Source organism: Giraffa tippelskirchi, chromosome 13 (assembly GCF_054371585.1).
Source record: "Giraffa tippelskirchi isolate mGirTip1 chromosome 13, T2T-mGirTip1v1.2.pri, whole genome shotgun sequence".
In the NCBI taxonomy this organism is placed as follows: domain Eukaryota; kingdom Metazoa; phylum Chordata; class Mammalia; order Artiodactyla; family Giraffidae; genus Giraffa; species Giraffa tippelskirchi.
This window is the reverse complement of record NC_137287.1, coordinates 72,768,860-72,790,935: the sequence shown is the minus strand read 5'-3', so window position 1 is coordinate 72,790,935 and position 22,076 is coordinate 72,768,860. Positions and strand designations below refer to the sequence as shown.

Below are 22,076 nucleotides of genomic sequence, written 5' to 3'. Positions count from 1 at the left end.
TCTTGACCATGTTTAAATCTTTCTTATTCCTTTGAGCATCCTTGAGTCAGAGCATCCATGATGTAAACCCGTCTATAGGCTCAGCTGCCGCCCCCAGGATCACTCAGATTTCTGTGGTCCTGAGTCCCCTTCTCAGATGGACACATATTTTAGAATGTGTATACAAGAGGCTGGATTAAGGATAAAAGAGTATGTCCTACGTTGAAGAGAAGTACATTGTTTCTTAGATTTGTAAAAATCCTGAATTTTCCCCATATATTTGGGGAAATGTGAGAACCAGATACTGCCCATCTTAGCATTTGTAGAATGACAGAGAGAAGTTTCTAGAACCACATCAGACTTAACAGTAGATAAGGACCCACTTTCTTGTGTTTTCATTTGTTTGTTTTTAGGGAGCATTTTAAATGATTACAATCATTTTTATTATTACTATTTGTTTTTTGGAGAGGAGTAAAACATTTACCTTCTGTCTTGTAAACCGTTTGTTAGTTCCATCTGTGTCATAATGTAATTTTGATTGTTGGGTTTGTTGTACTCTGCTTTTTAAATTTTTTAAAAATTTATTTCATTGAAATATAGTTAATTTACAATCTTGTGTTACTTTCTGGTGAACAGCAAAGTGATTCAGTTATACATGTAAATATATATCCTTTTCCATTATGGTTTATCACAGGACATTGGATATAGTTCCCTGTGCTGTATGGTAGGACTCTGTTGTCCATCCATTCTGTATATAATAGTTTGCATCTGCTAATCCCAAACTCCCAATCCATCCCTCCCCTGTTCTCCTCTGCCTTGGCAACGATGAGTCTGTTTTCTGTGTCTGTGCGTCTGTTTCGTAGATGAGTTCATTTGTGTTGTATTTTAGATTCCACAAGTAAGTGATGTCATGTGGTATTTGTCTTTCTCTTTCTGACTTTGCCTTGTATCGTAGTCTCTAGGTCCATCCATTTGGTAGCACATGACATTATTTCATTCTTTTTTATGGCTGGTACTCTGCTCTTTAGGTGATTCTAAGCAAGACCACTGGACTAGGAGAGCTGAGGATGTAGAGTTGCTTTATTTATTAAGACACAAGTTACTTTCTCTAAGATCTGTTAAGCTTCATTTAGAACTGTTTTCAGGTCTTCAGACTAAAATTATCGATCTGAATTGTGAAACTATGGATCACTCAACCACTCACTGTTTGCTCTGCCTTGGTGAGAAGGTAGCTACTACTCACTGAACTGAAAGATGTGCAGACAAAGCTAAGCACTGGGGTGATGTTTTGGAAGGAGGGCTTGATTAAAAGTAAAACCTTTTAAAAAGGGTATGAGGGAGCATTTTTACGGTAATTCTCCATCTGACTATACCTAGGCCAGAACTCCTAACTCCTATCCCAGGAACTCTCTGTGATTACATCTCTCCCTCCAGAAGTAGTAATGTGTTTTGCTTTCTGTCCCCAGCATGACAGTGTGCTGCTGGGTTAACCCTTATTCAACAGAATGTGAGTTTGATCCTTTTTGAGTAAGTGCTTAACTTCTACCTGTCTTCATCACATAAAGACTAAAACAACAACAACAAAACCAAATGGGTATCATCATGCCCAAAGTAAAACAGGACTATGTAAGTTCCTCAGTTGGCCAGAGAATTTGGAAGCTGTCCCTGGGAAACCATGTCTGCATTTTGCTGGGAAGATGGAAAGTTTAATATCCTCTAAAAGAGAGTAGCTAAATGGTTTTCTGAACAAAAAATTTTCTGACTGTCTTTATCTCTTGGATCTCAGTTTCCTTGTCTGTCAAATAGCACTAGGACACTTGGTTGATCTCTGAGAAACATTCTAGTTCAAACTGTTGTTGGTTTTTTTGTTTTTTCTATAACATCTAAAAAAAGCCTCCATGTCAGAAATAGAGGCAAAAATAAACCAAAATTGGCAGCATAGTCGTTATTTGAATTAGAGGCTCTAGACTATTCTGCAGAAATGTATGTAGCCTGGGTCATAACTGTACAGGTAGAACATTACCGGTTTGGTTTGTGCAGTGAATCGGTTTCCAGATTTCCTGGAGCAGGTACATCCTGTGAGGATGCATCATTCTCTTGTTGGCCTTTCTCCTGTGCTTTTCTCTCCTTGTTTGCACAGCTGACCTCTCAGCTGGGCCCAGCTCAGCTGCTTTTAGAGAGATTTTAGAGAATGCTCATGTTCTCTTGAGCACCAAGGTGTAGAGAGCACGTGGGCTTTGAGGTCAGGGAGAAATGGTCTGGATCTGGTTCAACATTTAACTTGTTTGGTCGCTACGTCATGTCTGGCTCTTTGTGACCCCATGGACAGCTTGCCAGGCTCCTCTGTCCATGGGATTCTCCAGGCAAGAATACTAGCGTGGGTTGCCATTCCCTCCCCCAGGGGATCTTCCCAACCTTTTATGATTTTGGACAAGGTCCTCCTTCCTGAGATCTGTTTCTTCATCTATTAAGTAAGGGATAGAAATAATCTTTCTTATAAAGATGAAAATGAAGGAGAACATGTATAAACACCTACTAAAATACCTGGCCTATGTAAGACGTGCTCAGTTAGCACCATCCATCTTTCTACTTACCCTGCACCAGCATCTGAAAAATACCTATTGCCTTTTCCTGTTTTTCTCTGAAGAGTTCTGATCTGATTGTAGAAGTGTATTTAAAAAAATAAAAGTTGCAAAATCAAGTGAGTGTATCTTATCCTACTTCAGGTTTTTTTCAAAGGTAAAATCTTAGTTTGGTAGGATCCTCTTATTAGAAATACAACTGGTTTTAGAGTAAAGACTTGTAAAGCGGTTTTTTCTCTTATATTCATCTTTTAACACATATACTTCTTCACAACTTTGGCTTTTTATTTCTAAATTTTAGTACCAAATAATAGAAAGTATCACATCAATAGTATGTATGAATGAATGAAAAAAAGTTGCTCAATCATGTCCAACTCTTAGTGACCCCATGGACTATATTATAGGCCGCCAGGCTCCTCTGTCCATGGAATTCTTCAGGCAAGGATACTGGAGTGGGTAGCCATTTCCTTCTCCAGGGGATCTTCCCAATCCAGGAATTGAACCTGGGTCTCATACATTGCAGGCAGATTCTTTACCATCTGAACCAGCAGGGAAGCCCCGGTAGTATGTATATATTCAGTTAAAGGATTGTCATACTTGCTGACTGGTTTGTACTGTAATGAAATTCTATTGACTCTTCTGCAACTTGTAAAGGGCTTTCCCATATTTTATCCAATGATTTTTTCAGAAACCCAGTGTGTGTTGTTTTGGAATTGTTCTAATTTGATATATGAATGAAGGAAAACTCTTCACGGTACCAGGCTAAAGAGTCTTCTCAAGGTGACACAGTAGCTTTTTGGATGATTTTTTCAGAAACCCAGTGTGTGTTGTTTTGGAATTGTTCTAATTTGATATATGAATGAAGGGAAACTCTTCAGGGTACCAGGCTAAAGAATCTTCTCAAGGTGACACAGTAGCTTTTTGGAATAAAACAGGGTTGAAATCAATATAGAATTATGTATGTCTTTAATTATATATACCTTTAAAGACAGCTATGAATCAAATTTAATAATAATATGAATGAGGGACTTCCCTGGTGTTCCAGTGGCGAAAACTCTTCACTCCCAATACTGTGGTTCTGGGTTCGATCCCTGGTCAGGGAACTATATCCTGTGTGCCTCAAATAAAGATCCTGCAAGCCCCAACAAAGATTGAAGATCCCAAGTGCCACAACTAAGACTTGGAACAGCCCAATAAATAAATAATTTAAAAAATAATATATAAATGAGAAGAAGGAGTAGGAATAGGAGAGGAAGACAGAACTGAGATCACAGAACAAGCTTTGTGGAACCTTTGCTCTTTGTGGCTGCATATTTGGCTCAAAGCTCTGTCGCAGTTCAAGGAGTTGTTGGAAGCACCTTCTAGAGATCAGAAGACAAAAGCAGAGTCTGGGCTTAGGAGAGCACATTCTCATAGGGATTCTCATACCACATCCCACACTCCTTCAAGTATATCATTCTGCTTTTCTGTTTGCTAGCTTCTAGACGCAGCTAAGTTTCAGGTTAAAAGTCTTTAAATTTGTTTTGAAAAGATGTTTTTGATGTGGACCATTTTTAAAGTCTTTATTGAATTTTTTACAATATTGCTTCTGTTTTGTCTTGGTTTTTTTGGCTGAGAGGCATGTGGGATCATAGCTCCCTGACCAGTGATTGAACCCGCACCCTCTGCATTGGAAGATGAAATCTTAACCACTGGACCACCAGGGAAGTCCCTAAAAGTCTTTATATTTTGATCTGGTCATGCCACTTGGTCTGACAATTAAGACCTTGTGTTAGGGTTCTCAGATTCTTTAGCTATTTCCATAAAATGGCAGATTGCAAGAGGCATTATTTTTGATACTTGAAAGATCAGTGTTCAAGAGTGCTTATTCCTGATAAAATTTAGAGAGAATCTGCCTTCTCTAAAAAGAGTATCCATGCTAAGTCACTTCAGTCGTGTCTGACTCTTGGTGACCCTATGGACTGTAGCCTGCCAGGCTCCTCTGTCCATGGGATACTCCAGGCAAGAATACTCCAGGCAACGCCCTCCTCCGGGGGATCTCCCGGACCCCAGGGATCGAACCCGCATCTCTTATGTCTCCTGCATTTGGCTTGTGCCTTTCAGTCAGCTGTTTCCAAGACCTTCTGAAGTTGGCGTGCTTTGCTAGACAGACAATTAGTTCCTCAATAAATGCTTATTGCTGTGCAACATGAAAAAAAAATAAGGAAAGTTGAGGTAGAAATCTTTGCATTTGAATCCATGCAGGTAGAAAGGGCTCAGTCAAAAATGTAGAGGTGGGCCGACCAAACAAGAAGATTCCAGGATTCAACATCAAGGGCTGGAGAACCAAAGGCAACCCTCCTTCTCCCCCATAAAGGAAAATATTAGGCCAGAAGGCTTGGCTGGGTAGGCAGGGGAAGGGAGCGTGTTGTGTTAGAGTTTGTGCCAGACCTGCCTCTGCTTGGTGCTGACCCGCATGAGGAGACGGTTTCCCTGTCACAGGGTTAAGTGTGGCTGCCGTGGAGGTGGGGCGGTCCAATCGGCCCCCAGATGTGTTCAGTGGTTTCTATGAAAAGTGAAAGGGACCTTTAAACGTTGTCTGTACATTTTCATTGGTGGCGGTAGGAATATAAATTGTTGCAGCCTAGTTGGAAAGTGATTTGGCCATCCACATCCGAATCCAGAATATGCAGATGCTTAGCCAGCAGTTCTGCTTCTGAGAATGTTGCCAACAGAAAGACTTGGCTAGGACAGATGGTCGAGGAAGTCTCTCACCTCCTTGTGTTCAATCGGGGACAACTGGAAACAACCTAAATGTCTCATTATAGGCGTGGCAAAATTTTGGCACTTCTGTGCTCTGATAAGGGTATAGATAGTATAGGGGAGCGCAGACTAGACAGGGAGTTATCTGTGGATGCAGTAGTGGGGAGGGCTTCCCAGGTGGCTCAGTGGTAAAGAATCCACCTGCCAGTGCAGGGGAGTCAGGTTCCATCCCTGGGTTGGGAAAATCCCCTGGAGGAGGAAATGGCAACCCACTCCAGTATTCTTGGTTGGAAAATTCCATGGACAGAGGAGCCCAGTGGACTACAGTCCAAGGGGTCACAAAGAATCGGACACAATTGAACAACTGAGCACGTGTGCACACAGGAATGGTGAGCAGTCCATGAGTGTAGGGCCTCTATCTTGTACAGTTTTCAGAGCCACCATTCACCTAGAATAGCATGCAAGTGGTGTGCCCAGTAGATGTCGACCACGGGGAGTTGAGGTGTGCTTTCACTTTTTGTCTTGCTAATATGTATATGTCACCTAACTTTTTTTTTCCAAAGTGTCACTCGCTAAGTCATATCTGACTCTTTGCAACCGCATGGACTGTAGCCCGCCAGGGTCCTCTGTCCATGGGCTTTCCCAGGCAAGATTACTGGAGTGGGTTGCCATTTCCTTCTCCAGAGGGTCCTCCCAACCCAGGGATCGAACTCGGGTCTCCTGCATTGCAGGTAGATTCTTTTCTATCTGAGCCACTAGGGAAGCCCTAAAAAACATTGTTTTTTTCAAAGAGCACTTACTGATTTAAAAAACCAGTTTGTCCACTCTAAAGTTACAGTGAGCAATTCGGGAATAACTGTTGGTCTTGAGTGGTACCATGGCCCCCAGGCCAAGTTGTCAGTCATCAAGTGATTGAAAGTTCTTGTTAATTATATATGTCAGAATGGATTAAAGATAATGAATGTTGTCATGCAGAGGCTTATACTGTCATTTATGAAACTTGGGAGAAACTCATTTCTGTCTGTCTGTGCTCTCTGCAGTCTGATCCAGTTTTAGACTCAGAGAATCACATAGATAGTGCTTGCCTTTTTCCATTTAGCACAGAATCAAGTGAGCTGCTTAATAAAATATTAATTAAATTTGTATGACTTCTTGACTATTATAAGTGCAGGACATTTATCATATAAGCACCATTTTCCTGAGTTTTGTGTTACTAAATATTTTATCTTACTGCACTGTTGGGTAAAATCTTTGAACAGAAAATGAATATGTGTGTTAGTTAAACCCATTCACACGCTTCTTTAGTGTGCCAGCTTAATGCATCATACATCAGTGTGTTCAACAGCTTTTGCATAATCCAGAAGCACTTAATAACAGTTGAGGTTAATTTCTCCAGTGAATTATAGTTTGAAATTTAAATTATGCAGGTAGCAAAATTTTAATTCTATAATTTAAATCCCTTAACTCTGTGTCATAGTGAGAGTTTTTAATAGTCATGAAGCTCAGTGGGTCTTCCGCAGATTATTTACAAACAGATTTTCCAGTGCTCAGTGACATCTAAGTCTATCAGAGGAAAGTACCATAAGCAACTTTTTTATTGCACTGAGTAAAGATTTCGTTTCTGGAATAGTCTGTCTATACTTCTCTCCTCCTCATACAATCTTAATAACTAGGAAACAAATTGTAATTAAATTACAAAATAGCCTCTTTTATTTTACTGGAAATATGGCTGAATTTAATATTTTCTTTTTTAAACCAAAGGTTCTGCTAATGAAAATGGGGAAAGGGAAGAGGTCTGTGTCCTTTATCTTCAGTGATGGATTATACTCATCTTTACTTTATAAACAACAGCTTTGAAAAAATCATTTATTGTGATTTAAAAAGTAGGTAGAGAGGAGAGATGCCAGAATTTTAAAAATTCCCATAGATGAAGAAGTGTGATGTTTGCAAGTGTGATTAGTTTGCAAAATGTGATAGGGTGAACTTGAAAGAGATTGAAGCAAGGGTGTTGTTGAGATTCTTAAAACCAGAACATGTTTTAGAAATTCTTTAAGTTATTCAGATGACTCCTAGTTGATTAGTCGCCTTAGCTGATTGGAGTAGTTTGGAGAACAGCCACGGAGATTCATGGGCCCGGTGTAAAAACTTCCAGGCATCATCATTGAGGCCGGCAGGTGTGTGGGGAGGCACATGGGCCTCCTCTGTCCTGGGCTGATCCAGCAGCGCTGGTTTCCTGCAGCCCAGAAAAGCACGAGTTCCTGTTGTGGCTGTGTGTGTGCTTGTGGACTCGAGTGTGATAGCACTGTCACTTATACCCTTGGCTGTCTGACCTTGATAACACTCTTCCTGTTCTGTAACTTGTTGTGTTTTTGTCATCAGTGTGAATACTGAGTTGAGATACTTTAGGGGTCAATGCAGATTGGCTCAAGAGAGGGAGCTTTGGTGAAGAGGAGGTGGGCAGCTAAGTCAGCGCGGAGGGTCGGGGCATGAGGGGGAGTCCAGACTGGAGAAAACCTGAGGAACAACCTGGCCAACAACTAGTTGGCAGAGGAAATGGAGACTGGGCAAATCCCAGCTGACTTTAACTAGAAATCCCTCCTACAAAAGTGTCAGTGAATGTCCTCCCCCTGACCTGGCTCAAACCTTTCAGATGAGAGTTGCTGGGGGACGGCCTGAGTTTGGGTTTTGTTTCGCCCCATTTGAAGAGCTGGCAGCCTGATCCATTGTTCTCTGAAGCCTGACTTCAAGCGTCATCAGCAGTTGAACTGTGTATCTGAAATGGTTCCAGAGCACAGGCCTGGGAGTTGGGATACGGATTCTCTGTGGCCACAACCCCAGCAGTGATGGAGCCTTGGGTGTGCCTTGGGATGTGTGAGAATCCTCTCCCAAGTCTGAAAGAGGGAGGGTTGGAGGAGGTTTCCAGGCCATTTTGTTGTTGAGCTTTCTGCTAGCTTCTCTCTAGGCTGCATTTAATACTTGGGGTCAGGGGCTCCATCTTGGGAAACTTCCCCTGCAATTCTGGGTGGAGGCATCTTCCTCTCCAGTATAGGTGACCAGCACATGCCCTGAATGAATGTGCTATTCCTGAACTTCCCCCACAAACCACAGACACTAGCCCCCCTTGCATGGCCTAGTATCTGGCATACAGTAGAGATTTTATTGAGCGGTGGTTTTTGCTTACTCTTAAAAAGAAGTTCTTGCCCTTTTCTTTCATACTTGTGAATTTCTGAGGCCCCTCAGTGCTAACTGTTAGCTGGTAGTAGGCATCACAGTCATGCTAAGTCACTGGACCCTTCTGTGGTTGATGCCTGAATTTCTGATCATGAAAGATGCATCCGTTAGATTACAACTTTTAAATTTTGTTAATGCTTTAAAATTTTTCAATTTAAATATTTTTTTACTTTTTGCAATTAAAAAATTTTTTTTTGAAGTAGAGTATTGCGTTAGTTTGAGGTGTTCAGCAAAGTGATTTGTTAATGCTTTTTTGCAGGGGTCTTGCCCCTCAGAATAAACCAGAACTGCAGAAAGTGATGGAAAAGAGAAAACGAGATCAAGTAATAAAGCAGAAGGAAGAAGAAGCACAAAAGAAGAAATCTGACTTGGAAATAGAACTATTAAAACGGCAGCAGAAGTTGGAGCAGGTGAGGGTGATTGGGGGTAAAGATGGGTTTTTTTATTGAGATATTTGACATAAAATATTGCTTGAGGGAAATACATTGATTTGATACATTTGTATCACAATTGTCATTGTAGTGTTAGTGCACACCTCTGTCATATAATTACCCTTTCTTCTAGTGGTGGGGAGCGTTCTAGTTTCTTAATGTTCATGTTTATAATCGCTTTGTTCCCTGTAATCCCTGGACTATGTATTAGGTCTCCAGGACTTATCTTCTAGTTGTGAGTGTGTACCCTTAAATGCATCTTTCCCATTCCCTCAGCCTAAGTCCCTGTTAGTCCCCATTCTACCCTCTGTTTTTAGATTCCACATATGAGAGAGATCATACAGTACTTGTCTTTCCCTGACTTACTTTGTCCAGCATTTCCCAGATATGTCGGATGTAAGTGTTTATATACAGTGAAAGGAAAAGCTGAGACAGATGTCTGCAGGTGCACTAAAAGACATTCGAGATAAAGAGAAGGATTCTGTTGAGGATCTAGAAGAGATTAGGGAGGCACAGCCAAAGCCAGGGACTACCATTGAGTTCACAGTCCCGTGCTGGAGCTCATGCACATGAGTGAAGTTCAGCTTCACTCACAACTGGAGAGCACGTGTCTGTTTCCCTCAGCTCTTGTTTTCATTCTTAGCCTTGATCTTCAGGTTCTCGTCACCCCCCAGGGTTTCAGCAACAACCAGTCGGCTGCTGCTTCTGTGCAGAATTCTTACCCCAGGACCTAGATACTGGCACATATATGAAAATTTAAATATATTTAAAGTGGAGACAGGAGAAACTTTTCTTCTGTTGGGAATCGAAGTCATTAGGGCCTTTGGGAAGAGAAAACAGTGTTTTGGAAAGCCTCTCCCTTTGTAAATAATTTGTAAATAATTCTCCTGTTTCTGAATTCTGTTTAGCTTGAACTTGAGAAACAGAAATTGCAAGAAGAGCAAGAAAATGCCCCAGAGTTTGTGAAGGTTAAAGGCAATCTCAGAAGAACAGGCCAGGAAGTGGCGCAAGCCCAGGAGTCATAGGTCCAGGCTGCAGAGACCACGCACCCAGCCCAGCACACAGAAGGCCTGTGCCTGGGGCTCCCCAGCGCCAAAGCCCCTGGAGCGAATCCCAGCCAGCAGGGATCTGTTATTTTCAAAAGGGTTTGATTTTGGTTTTTCTCCCATCCGGGTGGGTGAGTGAGTCACCTGTGACTGTTGCAGTTCTATTCGCCAAACAAAGGATGTTGACCAGCACTTAAGGTGGGATAGTGGACCTGTGTTCAAAGACTTTTAAAAGACAACAACAGAAACAAAGGAAAGGACACTGGAATAAGTTCTCTGAGAGTTGCACTACTTGGTTTTTCTTTCAATCCAAGTTTAGTGGGGCACAGAGCCTTTTCCCTTTCAAAACCTAAAGAAAACACCTTTCGTTCCTCCTTTCTTATCTATCCAATAATTTAGATTGCACAGAAATGCGTTGAATCTGTTACATCCACCGTTTGTAAATTCCTGTTTTCTTGTCTCATTTACACTTTCACCCAGTTTAGGCTTCACACTGGAGAATGTTAATATTCATGTTGAGCACAGCTCTTAACTTTGTCGACATTAAGATTCAGAAATAGGATGAGGAGGTGTAAAAATACAGAAACAAAAATATAGAAGCAAAACTCTGTAAATGTCCATCTCAATCTTGTTTTCATTCCTGCTGGTTTTTTGAGGCTTCACGCTGACCTTCTACTTCAGGGAAGGTATGTCCTGCAAACCTGTGTATTGCTTTGATAACTGTTAGGGCTTTTGTTTCATTTTTTGTTTTTTAATTTCTTGCTCATTTAGTCCTTTTATGTGAAATAATCTCTAAGCCCTTTGAGGAATAAAAACTAGTCCAAATAATCCAACTTCATTGTCAAAGGAGTGGATTCAAGTCTTTTGGTTTCTTCTCAGAACAGTATGGGGAAAGCTCCCACTGGAAGCTTGGGAAGGAAGAGTTCTTTGGGATTTTTGATGTGAAACGAATATGAACTGGTCTCTGGAAGAATTATAGCATTTATGCATTTTGAATATTATTTGAATCCAAGCTTTGAAATTCTCTAATGATCACCAGCTCTTTGCCCTCTTTCCTTGTGAAGGAAGACTGTCTCATCCCTACCTTCGTGATGGTGATACTGTTGGTAAGGGTGATGTTGTGACCATTGTTGATCTCTCAGGAACAGCTGAGGGGATGGGGTGCACTCAGTTTGTGCTCTCCAACTGGTATACTATCCTCCACATGAACCCTGAGTTACCAACTTTACAGCCAGATTCTTAATGCAAAATCCATTCTCTGTCACTGGTATAGTAGGGGAAACATTTCTACTTGGGGTGGTTTAGAAGAATCTGTGTGGATCCAGTATGTTCTCTGTAGAAACGATTCATCCAGTAATTTTGACATCGAAGGCTCTTCTTATAATTCAAGAATCAAAGAAAGCTGGATCCTAAGCTTTTGAATCCTTAATCAGCCTAGTAGAAATTAGCTTTCTCTGGGAATTCTGCAGTTTTCATGGTTGGCCATTAGGCTTCTATTCATCCTTAATGTGAACAAGACAAAAGTAAATGCATAGATAATGTACTGCTAGTCAGAGAACATGTGGACTACACCTTAAACAGATTATTTCTTTCATCAGCAGATATTATATGAATAAAATACGAGGTGCTTAGGATAAAATGTTGCTGTATAGTAATTTGCTTTGGAAGGATGGAAGGATAACTATTTTTTCCCCATCCTTCTTCTTTTTGTGAGAAGAAAGTGCGTTAACTGAGCATCTTGAAAATACATTTCTGATTGCACATTGACTAGAGTTCTTTCTCTGTATACGGAATAGTGATGCGATTTATAAAATAAAGATTCAGGACTAACTCATAGGCTTTAATCCAGCTGGATATGCAAGATCTTTAGATCCTGTATCCTTGAAGCAATTCTGCCACTTGATAAAATTTTCAAGGGCCCAGACAGGCTTCCTTAGAAGGGCCAATTCTGTTCCTAAAACTTACCTAGAATTCATGCTTCACTGGAAAAAGCTAAATTCCAAAAGAATTTCCCTCTCAATCTCACTCACAAATCTGAAAAATTAGTAGTGATTGGTAGTCCAAGGTCTGGCTGAAAGAAGACTTGTAAATAGTGTCAAGTGATGTTTCCTCGCTAAACAGTGGAATGTACAGATAGAAAAGCTCTTTGAAGTTGCCAGGTCAGCTCGGCTCATAAGCTTGAGTTTAAAAAGGCATCATTCTCTCCCCGCCGCCGCTGCCCCACACTTCAGTACTCGACAGTCCAAACCTCTAGGACTCACAGACATCTGAGCAGTTTTGGGCTTTGAGCCACTTTTTGACAAAAATGGCTCCATTTTTCCACTCTATGGTTTTTTTTTAAAATAGTTCAGTGTTTTCTAGTCTCCAAGTAGGAAGGTAGTGTTGCTTTCTAAGCTACCACAGTTGACTTTATTCTTCTACTCTGAAAAATGTTCACTTGTTTGAGTGTATATAATATATATAAAGGGAGCCTTAATGGATTTGTTTTCATAATTTAATATTTTTTGTATTTGCTCTTGTATAATTGTTTTTAATGGAAAGTATTACAGAATTGAGGGTGGAATTCTTAGAACCAAAGTTATTCTTAATAAAAATCACCACATGCTTGAACCATACAGCTGTCTTTGTCTGATCTGTTTACGGTGGATGTCTGGAACTGACGTGGGGGTGTACTGTGTTCAATTCAAGGGTTAGAAGGTGGTTCTGGGGTTTCCCTCTGATGGTCTTCTCCCCAAATCAGTTATGTCCTCTTGCCTTGTATCAGTCAAGGCTGGCAGTTTATTCTGTCAAGCAAATTCATGCTAAGATATTATGTTACACTTAGAATATGTGGTATTTTAGCAGCAGCTGTTAGTTCTTCAGATCAGAGTATTCTGCATTTTAAGTAGCTTGGTAGAACAGTGGGAGATATATTTTTGGAAGGGCCATGTTTTAGTGCTTGTGAGCACATATGGCATAAGTATGACCATGAAAATTATTTTGCTTATTCAGCTAAATTAATTTCATCCTCAAAGAAGTCACTTTGGGAAGCTGTACGTGTGAGTACATTATATATTGGTTGTAATAGCCTTGGAGAGTCAAATTTCTTTACTTTATAATTAGGCCCTTATTTTTCATCCCCAAATTACTATTCAGTTAACTCACCCAACTCCAGTATCTTTGGACTGTTTTAAAAAATCATATCTATTCAGGGCAGTGAAGATTTTCTATGTCTAGGGTTATACCATGAGCTCCAAAGGCCAATGCAGAAGGTGGGCTACAAAAATAATTTGAGGAATAACTACATCCTTGGAATAACTAGGCAGTTTTTCCAGGTGACAGTTTTGGGGCTGTTGGTCCATTTCATTAGACCATTGTGTGGTTCTTACAGTATAGTCATAGATTTGAAAGAAGACAGAGGTCAATGAACACAGTATTGACTGGAGATATATTAACACCTCAGGCTTTAGTTTCTGTAAAACTCCCCTGGTCGATAATGTGTGAATATGTTTGGTAAGATTTAAAATGCTATATAGTACAGCTAAAAAAAAAAAAAGGATTAAAATACTACCAGGCTTACATTTACTAATATAATGAAAAATGAAGTGTTTTATTCCAAGGTCTTAGGGTAAATAAAATCTTTATAAGATAACTTCAGTTTCACAATTATAATTTCTCCTTTTTTTCTTCTCATGAAAAAATGCAGTCTGATTATCAATTGGGGATGTTTTGGAACATCTTCTCACTTGCCCAGCAAGATGGTAATGCCAGAGTCTGGTATGCCTTATCAATATCTTGTATAATTAGTAGAATCATATTGAGATTTTGTCTACTAAAAGTCATCAAGTTGTGTTTCCTCTGAGATATTTGGCTATGTATTGTCTTGGACATACTATCAGGTCCTTTTAAATTTGTTGTTTCTATGTTTATGGCTCTTTTTCTACTTGGTTATTGTGTGTGACCACTGCTGATGATCACTCTTCTTGTGCTATAATTTCCAGGGTGAACCAGCAAACCCAATCGTCTATCAGCTGGTGAATGGATAAGCAAAATGTGGTATATCTATGTAATGGAATATTATTAAACCATGAAAAGGAACGAAATACTGATACATGCTTCAACATGAACAAACCTCAGAAACATTCTGCTAATTGAAAGGTGGCTGATACAAAAGATGAAATAGGGTACACTTACATCCATATGCAATGTTCAGAGTGGATAAAACTATAGGGACAGAAAGCAGAATAGTGGTTCCAATGGTAGGAATGGGAAATGATTGCAAATGGACATGGGATTCTGGGGACGGGGTGATAGAAATTATTTAAAATAAAATTGTGACAGTCATGCAACTCTTCACCTATACTAGTAACTGTATAAACATGAATATACTAATACCTACTTAAAATGGGTAACTTTTATGGTATGTGAGTTATACCTCAATCAAGCTTTTTAAAATGCACATATCCTTTGAACGCACAGTTAGATTTCTAGGAATTCTTCCGAAGTATTTATCTGCACAAAGATTGTTGTTCAAAGATAATGGAGCATTTCTCATAATTTCTCTTGGAAACAACCCAACTATATTGCAGTAGTTTGCTAGATTAAGTATAATATATCCCTACTCCCTATTATGTACCATAATGCATGTCTTTTAAAATAATGTGTGCATGCTTAGTCACTCAGTTGTGTCCAACTGTTAGCAACGCGGTGGACTATAACCCACCAGGCTCCTCTGTCCATGGGGATTCTCCAGGCAAGCATACTGGAGTGGGTTGCCATGCCTTCCTCCAATGGATCTTCTCAACCCAGGGATTGAACCTGGGTCTCCCACATTGCAGGCAGATTGTTTACCATATGAGCTACCAGGCAAGGTATTAATATTTTATTTACTTATACAGAAATGAGACTTTGAAGCTATACTGTTACATAAAAAAGCAAACTACAGAATAATACATGTCATATAATCCCATTTACATGAAAAAATTAAAAGTATATTATTCATACATCTATATAAATGCTTATAAATAAGACAGGACATTTATTTATCGTATCAGTGGTGGTTACTTCTGAGGGAAGGAAAGGAATTTGGGTCAGAAATAAAGGTGGGCTTCCTAGTTTAATTTGTGTATATTTTTAATAATTTTTCACAGTTAAAAAGTGTTCTTGAGTCACCAGTATTTAAAAGGAAGCAAAGAATAACCTTGAAAAAAATGTGTTTCACACAAAATTATCTTCAGAACTGAATAATACTCATTTCATAATTATTTGCACATAGAGTATGTGGTGAAAAATTACAATGGAATGATTTCAGTGTTTTCAACAGCAAAGTAAAAGTGACTGTTTTAAGAAACGGTCAAGAATCCAATTATTTTAAGCACACAGACCTGTAATTGAAGTAGAATCAAAGGAAAAGAGGGTCCAGGGAAGGAATAAAGAGAAGCATTGACTCCAGAATGGCAGTGAGGAATGTTTTAATTCTTTGTTGACCCCCAGGGTTCTTGGCCTCCTTAATCAATAGAAATTGATCAGAGGCCAGACAAGAAACTCAGGAAAAGCTTTATTGGGGACCCTGCTGCAGCAGGGGGCAGCGAGAACCAGAACAGTTAGTTGCCCTTGGTCGCTTCTTGAATTGAAATGGTGAGCTGTTTCCTTATATGGGGTTAGGGTAGGGGCAGGTCCAGGGGTCCAGCGAGAAGGGTGGCTTAGGTGGCTTGCCCACTGCTTTGTTGGTGTTGAGTACAGAGGGCATGCGCAGTCCTCTGCTTTTGCTCCCAGCACCCTGTTTTTGCTCCCGGCTCTTCAGAAGTGCCAATCGGTTTTTTTTTTTGTCTTTTTGTATCTTATTGTTCATAATTTGCCCCAACTGTGCATGCACACAGCTATTTTCAGTCCTTGATAGTTTGTATTTTGTTGAGGAGATATTTTTCCAGGTATAGGCATTGCAGCAAAGGGTCCTAGGTGCCAGGTCCCAGCCTGTCTCACAATGATGAACCAGAGACCTAAGCTGGGGCTCCTTGTAAGGGGTCCAGTTGTACGCTTCAACCTAAAAACAACTCTGCTCTTTAAATGTTTCCTCTTCTGTTGGAATTTAAGGTAGTGCGGCTACAATATTGGTTTTTCCTATGTTTGTTTTTGTTGGCTGAGGTCAAGGAGACTGGGAATGTGGGGACATGTAGCTCGGTAATGAATTACTGGTACCCTATGCACGCAGGGCCTTGGGAGCTTTAGGTTGACCAATCACAGTCTTCCTGGTACATGTTCTCTTTTGGATGATGGTGAAAGTTCTATTCACCTTCTCCCTTGCTTCCAGGTGGAGATTTCATTCTATTACTAATACTTTTATTTCTTTTTCTGCTTCTTCTGGATGAAGGCTTAAAATTTAAACTCAGACTCAGCCGTAAAAAAGAATGAAATCCTACCACTTGCAGCAACATGGATGGACCTAGGGATTGTCATCCTCAGTGAAGTTAGAGAAGAACAAATATTACATGATATCACTTCCAAATGGAATCTAAAAATTAGCACAAGTGGACTTATTTACAAAACAGAAACAGACTGACAGCCATGGAAAACATATCTGGTTACCAAAGGGGAATGGGGGGAGGGAATAAATTGGGATATTGGATTACCAGATGCATACTACTATATATAAAACAGAGAAATGACAAAGATTTACTGTAGTACACAGGGAGCTATATTAAATAAGTTGTAGTAAACTATAATGGAAAAGTATAGGAAAAAAGGCTATTGATATATAAATGTATACATGTAACTGAATCACTCTGCTGTATACCTGAAATTAACACAATTTTTCACACCAACTATACTTCAATAAAAAAGTAAATAAATTTTTTAAAAAATTTCAGCTTAGAAGTGGAGTTAGCCAAGAGATGGAGAAATGCTGGCCCTTTTCAAAGGGCCAATAGGCCTTGGAATGGAGGCTGGCTTAGAAGAGAATTCATGCTGGAGAAAATAGACAGCAGTGCCAATTGTCCTGACTCAACTGTTGAAGTGGGAGATGTGATCACATGCATACCACCTTGGTCATTTCTCCACGGTCATTTACTTGTTCAAGAGATTTCAGGAAACCATCACATCTATATCAGTCAGGTACCAACAAAGAGGTGGCACCATGATGAAAATATCTAGTGAACCACTGTGCAAAATCTTACACAGTGAACTGTGAACCAGGATCGGGTTCATATGTAGCCTCTTTAGAGCTGGAATTCAACCTAGGACTTTCACAAGGAGAAAATTCACGGTGTAAACTCAGATAAGCAAAGGTAATTTTCTGGCTAAAACTCATAAATTGGCTTTAATTTGATGATCTGGTTATCCCCATTTCTCTCTCCTTCCTCAGTGATTTCAGTGTTTCTCAAAGATAAGCCCCTAGATCGATCAACTAAAAGTACTTACCAGATATTTACAAGATATTTTGCAACAAGCCAGTTCCAGTCCTAGGATATTTATAATCTTGTTCAGCCATAAGACATTGCATGGTATGTAACAAATAATAACAAGCATTAAATTAAATAAAAGACCACATGAACACCGAGAAGATAAGGCCTATAGGAGCCAATTAAGAAAAGAAAATAAATACACTAAATCAAGTGGTTTTATTGCTACACAGATGCTCTCATAAATGTTCTCAGAGAGGAAGCAGTGGAAAGGAACCGTTCAAGTAAAGTTTTAAATGAAATGCACATCTTATTTATCCTTGATCTTCCTCTTTGCTTCACTGTCTCTTTAAAAAAAAAAACAAAACTGGACAGTTTGAAAACCCAGGTTCTTCTGAATATCAGTGATAAGAGAGTGGAGTGTGGCGAAGAGGGCATAGCAAGTCCTCAGCCCCACCATGCACAACAGTTTGTAGCATTGCCAGGTGATGAATGACATTGTTTATTTCCAAAGAACTTCCTGAGATACTGAAGGTTAGGCTGTGGGTGAGTTTAGATTTGCTTCCTAGCATGAACCCTGAAGAGCTGTGCGGTTTGTGGTGGCATGATTAATACCAAGTAAGTAGCAAGCTTTCCCCATGTGCCTGGAGTAGGTACACAGGAATGAACAGGGTTCCAAGGAAGCATGCATCTCACGTCCAGGTTCTTTGTTTTTAACCACAATGCTCAGCGACAGGCTACAAAATCATGTTCAGTCTCTGTTGTTTGGGAGCTTAAAATCTAACGAGGAGACAAATGTTATTCAAAGAATCAGACAAACAGTGTGACAACTGGGGTGTGTGCTACGATCACTGCCCTCGGTCTCCCGCCCCCGGCCCCAATCAGGAGACCAGGCAGTGACAGTGAATCCACAGGGCAAGTCACGTCAGCGAATCTAGCCAGTTAGAAGCTACTGTTGTTGTTGACGTTCAGTCGCTAAGTCGTATTCAATTCTTTGTGACTCCATGGACTGTAGCACACCAGGCTCCTTTGTCCTCCACTATCTCCTGGAATTTGCCCAAATTCATGCCCATTGAGTCGGTGTTGCTATCCAACCATCTCATCCTCTGTCACCCCCTTCTCCTTTTGCCTTCAATCTTTCCCAGCATCAGGGTCTGTTCCAATGAGCTGGCTCTTCACATCAGGTGGCCAAGGTCAGAAAGTTCAAAAGCAAGGATGAGGAGAACAAGATTGAATGCATGTAATTACCCTTTCTTTTCCACATTTTATTCTTCAGCTGAAGACATTAGCCTATAATCCGAGACTTGGATGATTCCAAATGTAGGCTGTTTACTCGTACTGATAAGCTGTTCATCTTAAAAATAAGTCCCCGCCTCCCTCATCCTTAACACAACTGATTAACTACACCCCCTCCTCCTCACATAGTGAAACAGAAAAGGTATTTATATTGGTTTTTCTTTCTTTCTTTTGGCTGCACTGCACAGCATGTGGGATCTTAGTTCTCCAACCAGGGATAAAACCCGTGCCCCCTGCATTGCTAAGTGCAGAGTCTTAGCCACTGGACTACCAGGGAAGTCCCTACGATATTTTAAAGGTGGATCAAACATTATCCAGTCAGGTGAGTTTTTCTTCGCAAACCCGCAACCGTGAGGCTCTCATCAGCTTGGTGTGTTGGACATGATGACTTTACCATATTTCTGCAAATGGCCTGTATCTTACTCAAGAACTTGGGGAATCTGACCATCCAAGCTGTGCTGGCCTTTTCTGCAGTGCTGCGTTGTTTTCCTCCTGTCTTATTTGACCCGGGGTGGCTTTTGGCTCTGGCTATGCAGTGTCACACCTCTCCCTGTCCTATGACAGAGGACGGGCATGGGGGCTCCAGGGAAGCCCAGCAAGGGAGCCTTCAGGTGGAGGGGTGGCCAGTCCAGAAATTCAGAAGAGACCCCTTCTTTCCTGAGTCCACCCTCTCCTCTCCCAAGGAGTCATTTATTGAGTGCCTGCTATATGCTAGCCAGCATGAAGGTTGAATCTGAGTATGATAGAGGTCCCCATTCTGGAGCTTATGCTCCTTGGAGGCCCTTCAAGTAAACAAGTGTCCTCAACATGCAAGGAACCTCCCGTGTGTTGACCTTAACAGACATGGCTGTAGTAAGTGTTGTAAGAACTACCAAAAAAAGCAATGTATGTTTTTCTAAGAGAGTATGAGGGAAAGTCAAATCCAGGCATCACAAGAAAGTCCCATGGTCTTGTCTGTGTCACTATAGGAACACACCTATAGGCTCACGCACATGTTTGTGTACAAGACAAACGCAGTCATCCAAAGCCATGGTCAACTCCTGGGCCTCCTTTCCCCAGCTTCAAACTAACTTTGATTCATTCTCACCCGCTGACAGCATGAACCAGGAGGTATTTGGGGATGTCTGCCTTCAGTAGAAGGACTGTGTGTGTGTGTTGGGGGGGGAGAGATGGGATTCACATTGAATGTTGGATTGGTGTTTGAGGGAAACATGAGTGAGCAACAGAGTAAGGTTAGGAGTCCAGGCTCTTGTTTGAATCTCAGCCCCTTCATTTTCTAGCTTTGCGATCCTGGGAAAATAAAATCTCTGGCCTCAGTTTTCTCATCTGAACAGTGGGGATAATGAGCAGATCTGTGTCACTGAGTCATGTGAGTTTTACAGGAGTCAGCACATGTGAAGCACATAATAAACGTTAGTGGCTGTGATGGTTTCTGTTCTTTGGGTCTGTGGTCTCTAGCTTGTATTTATCAACAAGTGCAGGCTTGGTCAGCAGAGACTCTTGTGCCAGATGGCTTCAGGACTGTGTTGCTTACAGAATCAACGCCCAGGGCCAAGGCGATCCCAGTACAAGACTCTGCCTCATGGTGTGATTTAAAGCCATAACATCCACCTGCTTCCGGAGTTACTCTCCTAAAAGCCTATAGCATTCTTTATTATTATTTTTTTAAATTGGAGTATAATTGCTTTACCATGTTGTGTTAGTTTCCGCTGTACAATGACAGCCATATGTATACATATATCCCCTCCCTCTTGGATCTTCCTCCCACCCCTCCCTCCTCCCACCCATCTAGGTCATCACAGAGCACCGACCTGAGCTCCCTGTGCTGTACAGCAGCTTCCCACTAGTTATCTGTTTTACACATGGTAGTGTATATATGTCAGTCCTATTCTCTTAGCTCATCCCACCCTCCCTTCCCTCTCCTCTGTGTCCACATGTCTAGTTTCTATGTCTGCGTCTCTATTCCTGCCCTGCAAATAGATTTAATTCCTACCACAGTCTAAATCTGTGAAAATTCCAATGAGCTGTCACCCGGGGAGAGAGAATAGTTACCCTCTCGTGCGTGGCACAGGCACCTTAATGCACCCTTAAGTCCTAAGAACAGGAGAGTCCCTATCGGGCTGGGGAAGAGAGGAGACAGACTGGGCCATGAGCTGAGGGCTTGTGGAAGCTAAGCAGGAATCCTGAGGAGTCAGGAGCAGGAGGGTGGCTGGTATGGATTGTGCAGGGGCAAAGGCAAGTGGGGCTTGGGGGATGGTATTTGGAGCATGTTGCTGGCACATAATAGGTGCTCAGTAAATACTTGCCATTGAAAGATGGGGCCTAGAAAGAGGCAGCTTGGGCACTGGCAGGTGTGGGCTGTCGTCAGTGTGCCCAGGGCTGGCCTGGCTCAGCAGAAGTCAGGGAGCCAGTAAGGGAGGTCCCTGGAGGTGTTGCCGGCCCATTCTAAGGCCCAGGGATGCCTCTGTCCCTGCTGCCCCTTCTCACCATGGCAGGACCCTAATTCAGATGCTTCTAGAAAGCAAGGCTTCCCTGGGGGTCGTCTTCAGTGACAAGGCAAGGCAGTCACATGGAACCTCTGTGCACGTCCACTCTGGTGAGAGGAAGGCTGGTGGCCTCAGGCTTCTAAATTTGATCCTTTCTGCTAGGCTGTTTTAATCTGCAGAACTGAGTGGTCATGAGGCTTAAATGAAATAATAAAAATCAAGCCCTGGCTTAGGGTGTAGTCTCTACAGACCCACCACGGAGGGGGCTGACTGCTGCTATTACTGCCCTCAAAGGTGATGCAAGGGACTACCCTGGTGGTACAGGGGCTACGGCTCTGCACTTACAGTGCAGGGGGCGTGGGTTCCATCCCTGGTTGGGGAACTAGGGTTCCCACAGGCTCTGTGGCACAGCTTAGAAAGAAAGAAAAAAAAACAAAATTTTTTTTTAAAAGATGCAAGATGCTGCCCTCTAGTGTGCATCAGCAGAACTTTAAATTTTTAATTAGAATTGAAATTAATTAATGAATTTAGTATTATTTTCTCTGTTGGTCTTAGGATTTTTTTTCAGGGTATCCGTTTTCTGTTCTTGATCTGAGAGGTCTAATGGAAGTCAAGCAAGTCCGATTGATGCACTAGCCTCCTGCACAGAGAGCAGAGCCTCTCTCTTCTGGTCCCACAGACCCTCTTCCTGTGGGGCTGTGGGTGAGTCCCTGGGCCTCTGGGCTCTGCCCGTCACCGACTGTTCCTTATTAAATTTCTCAGTGGAACAAGGGAGATCCCCAAATCATTTCTGGGGTTCCTTCGAATCCTAGGGTTCTTAGATTCAGATCTTGGCTCTGCAGCCTCATTGCTTAGAGTCATTTAATTGATTTTAGAAAGCGTTTCCTTGGCTATAAATTGGAGCTGG

The 22,076-nt window shown here is 41.3% G+C and overlaps 1 protein-coding gene across 5 annotated transcripts in view; it reads left to right on the top strand.

The window, feature by feature from the left end:
* Positions 1 to 12,626, top strand: part of FAM107B (family with sequence similarity 107 member B) — a 209,733-nt gene extending 197,107 nt beyond the window's left edge. For all 5 annotated transcript variants that reach the window (XM_081553581.1, XM_081553580.1, XM_081553584.1 and 2 more), the window contains 2 exons: positions 8,794 to 8,944; positions 9,874 to 12,626. In XM_081553581.1, the coding sequence (XP_081409707.1) occupies positions 8,794 to 8,944; positions 9,874 to 9,990 (268 nt within the window). In that variant the 3' untranslated portion in view covers positions 9,991 to 12,626. The remainder of the gene's footprint in view (positions 1 to 8,793; positions 8,945 to 9,873) is intronic.
* The last annotated feature ends 9,450 nt before the right edge of the window (positions 12,627 to 22,076 follow it).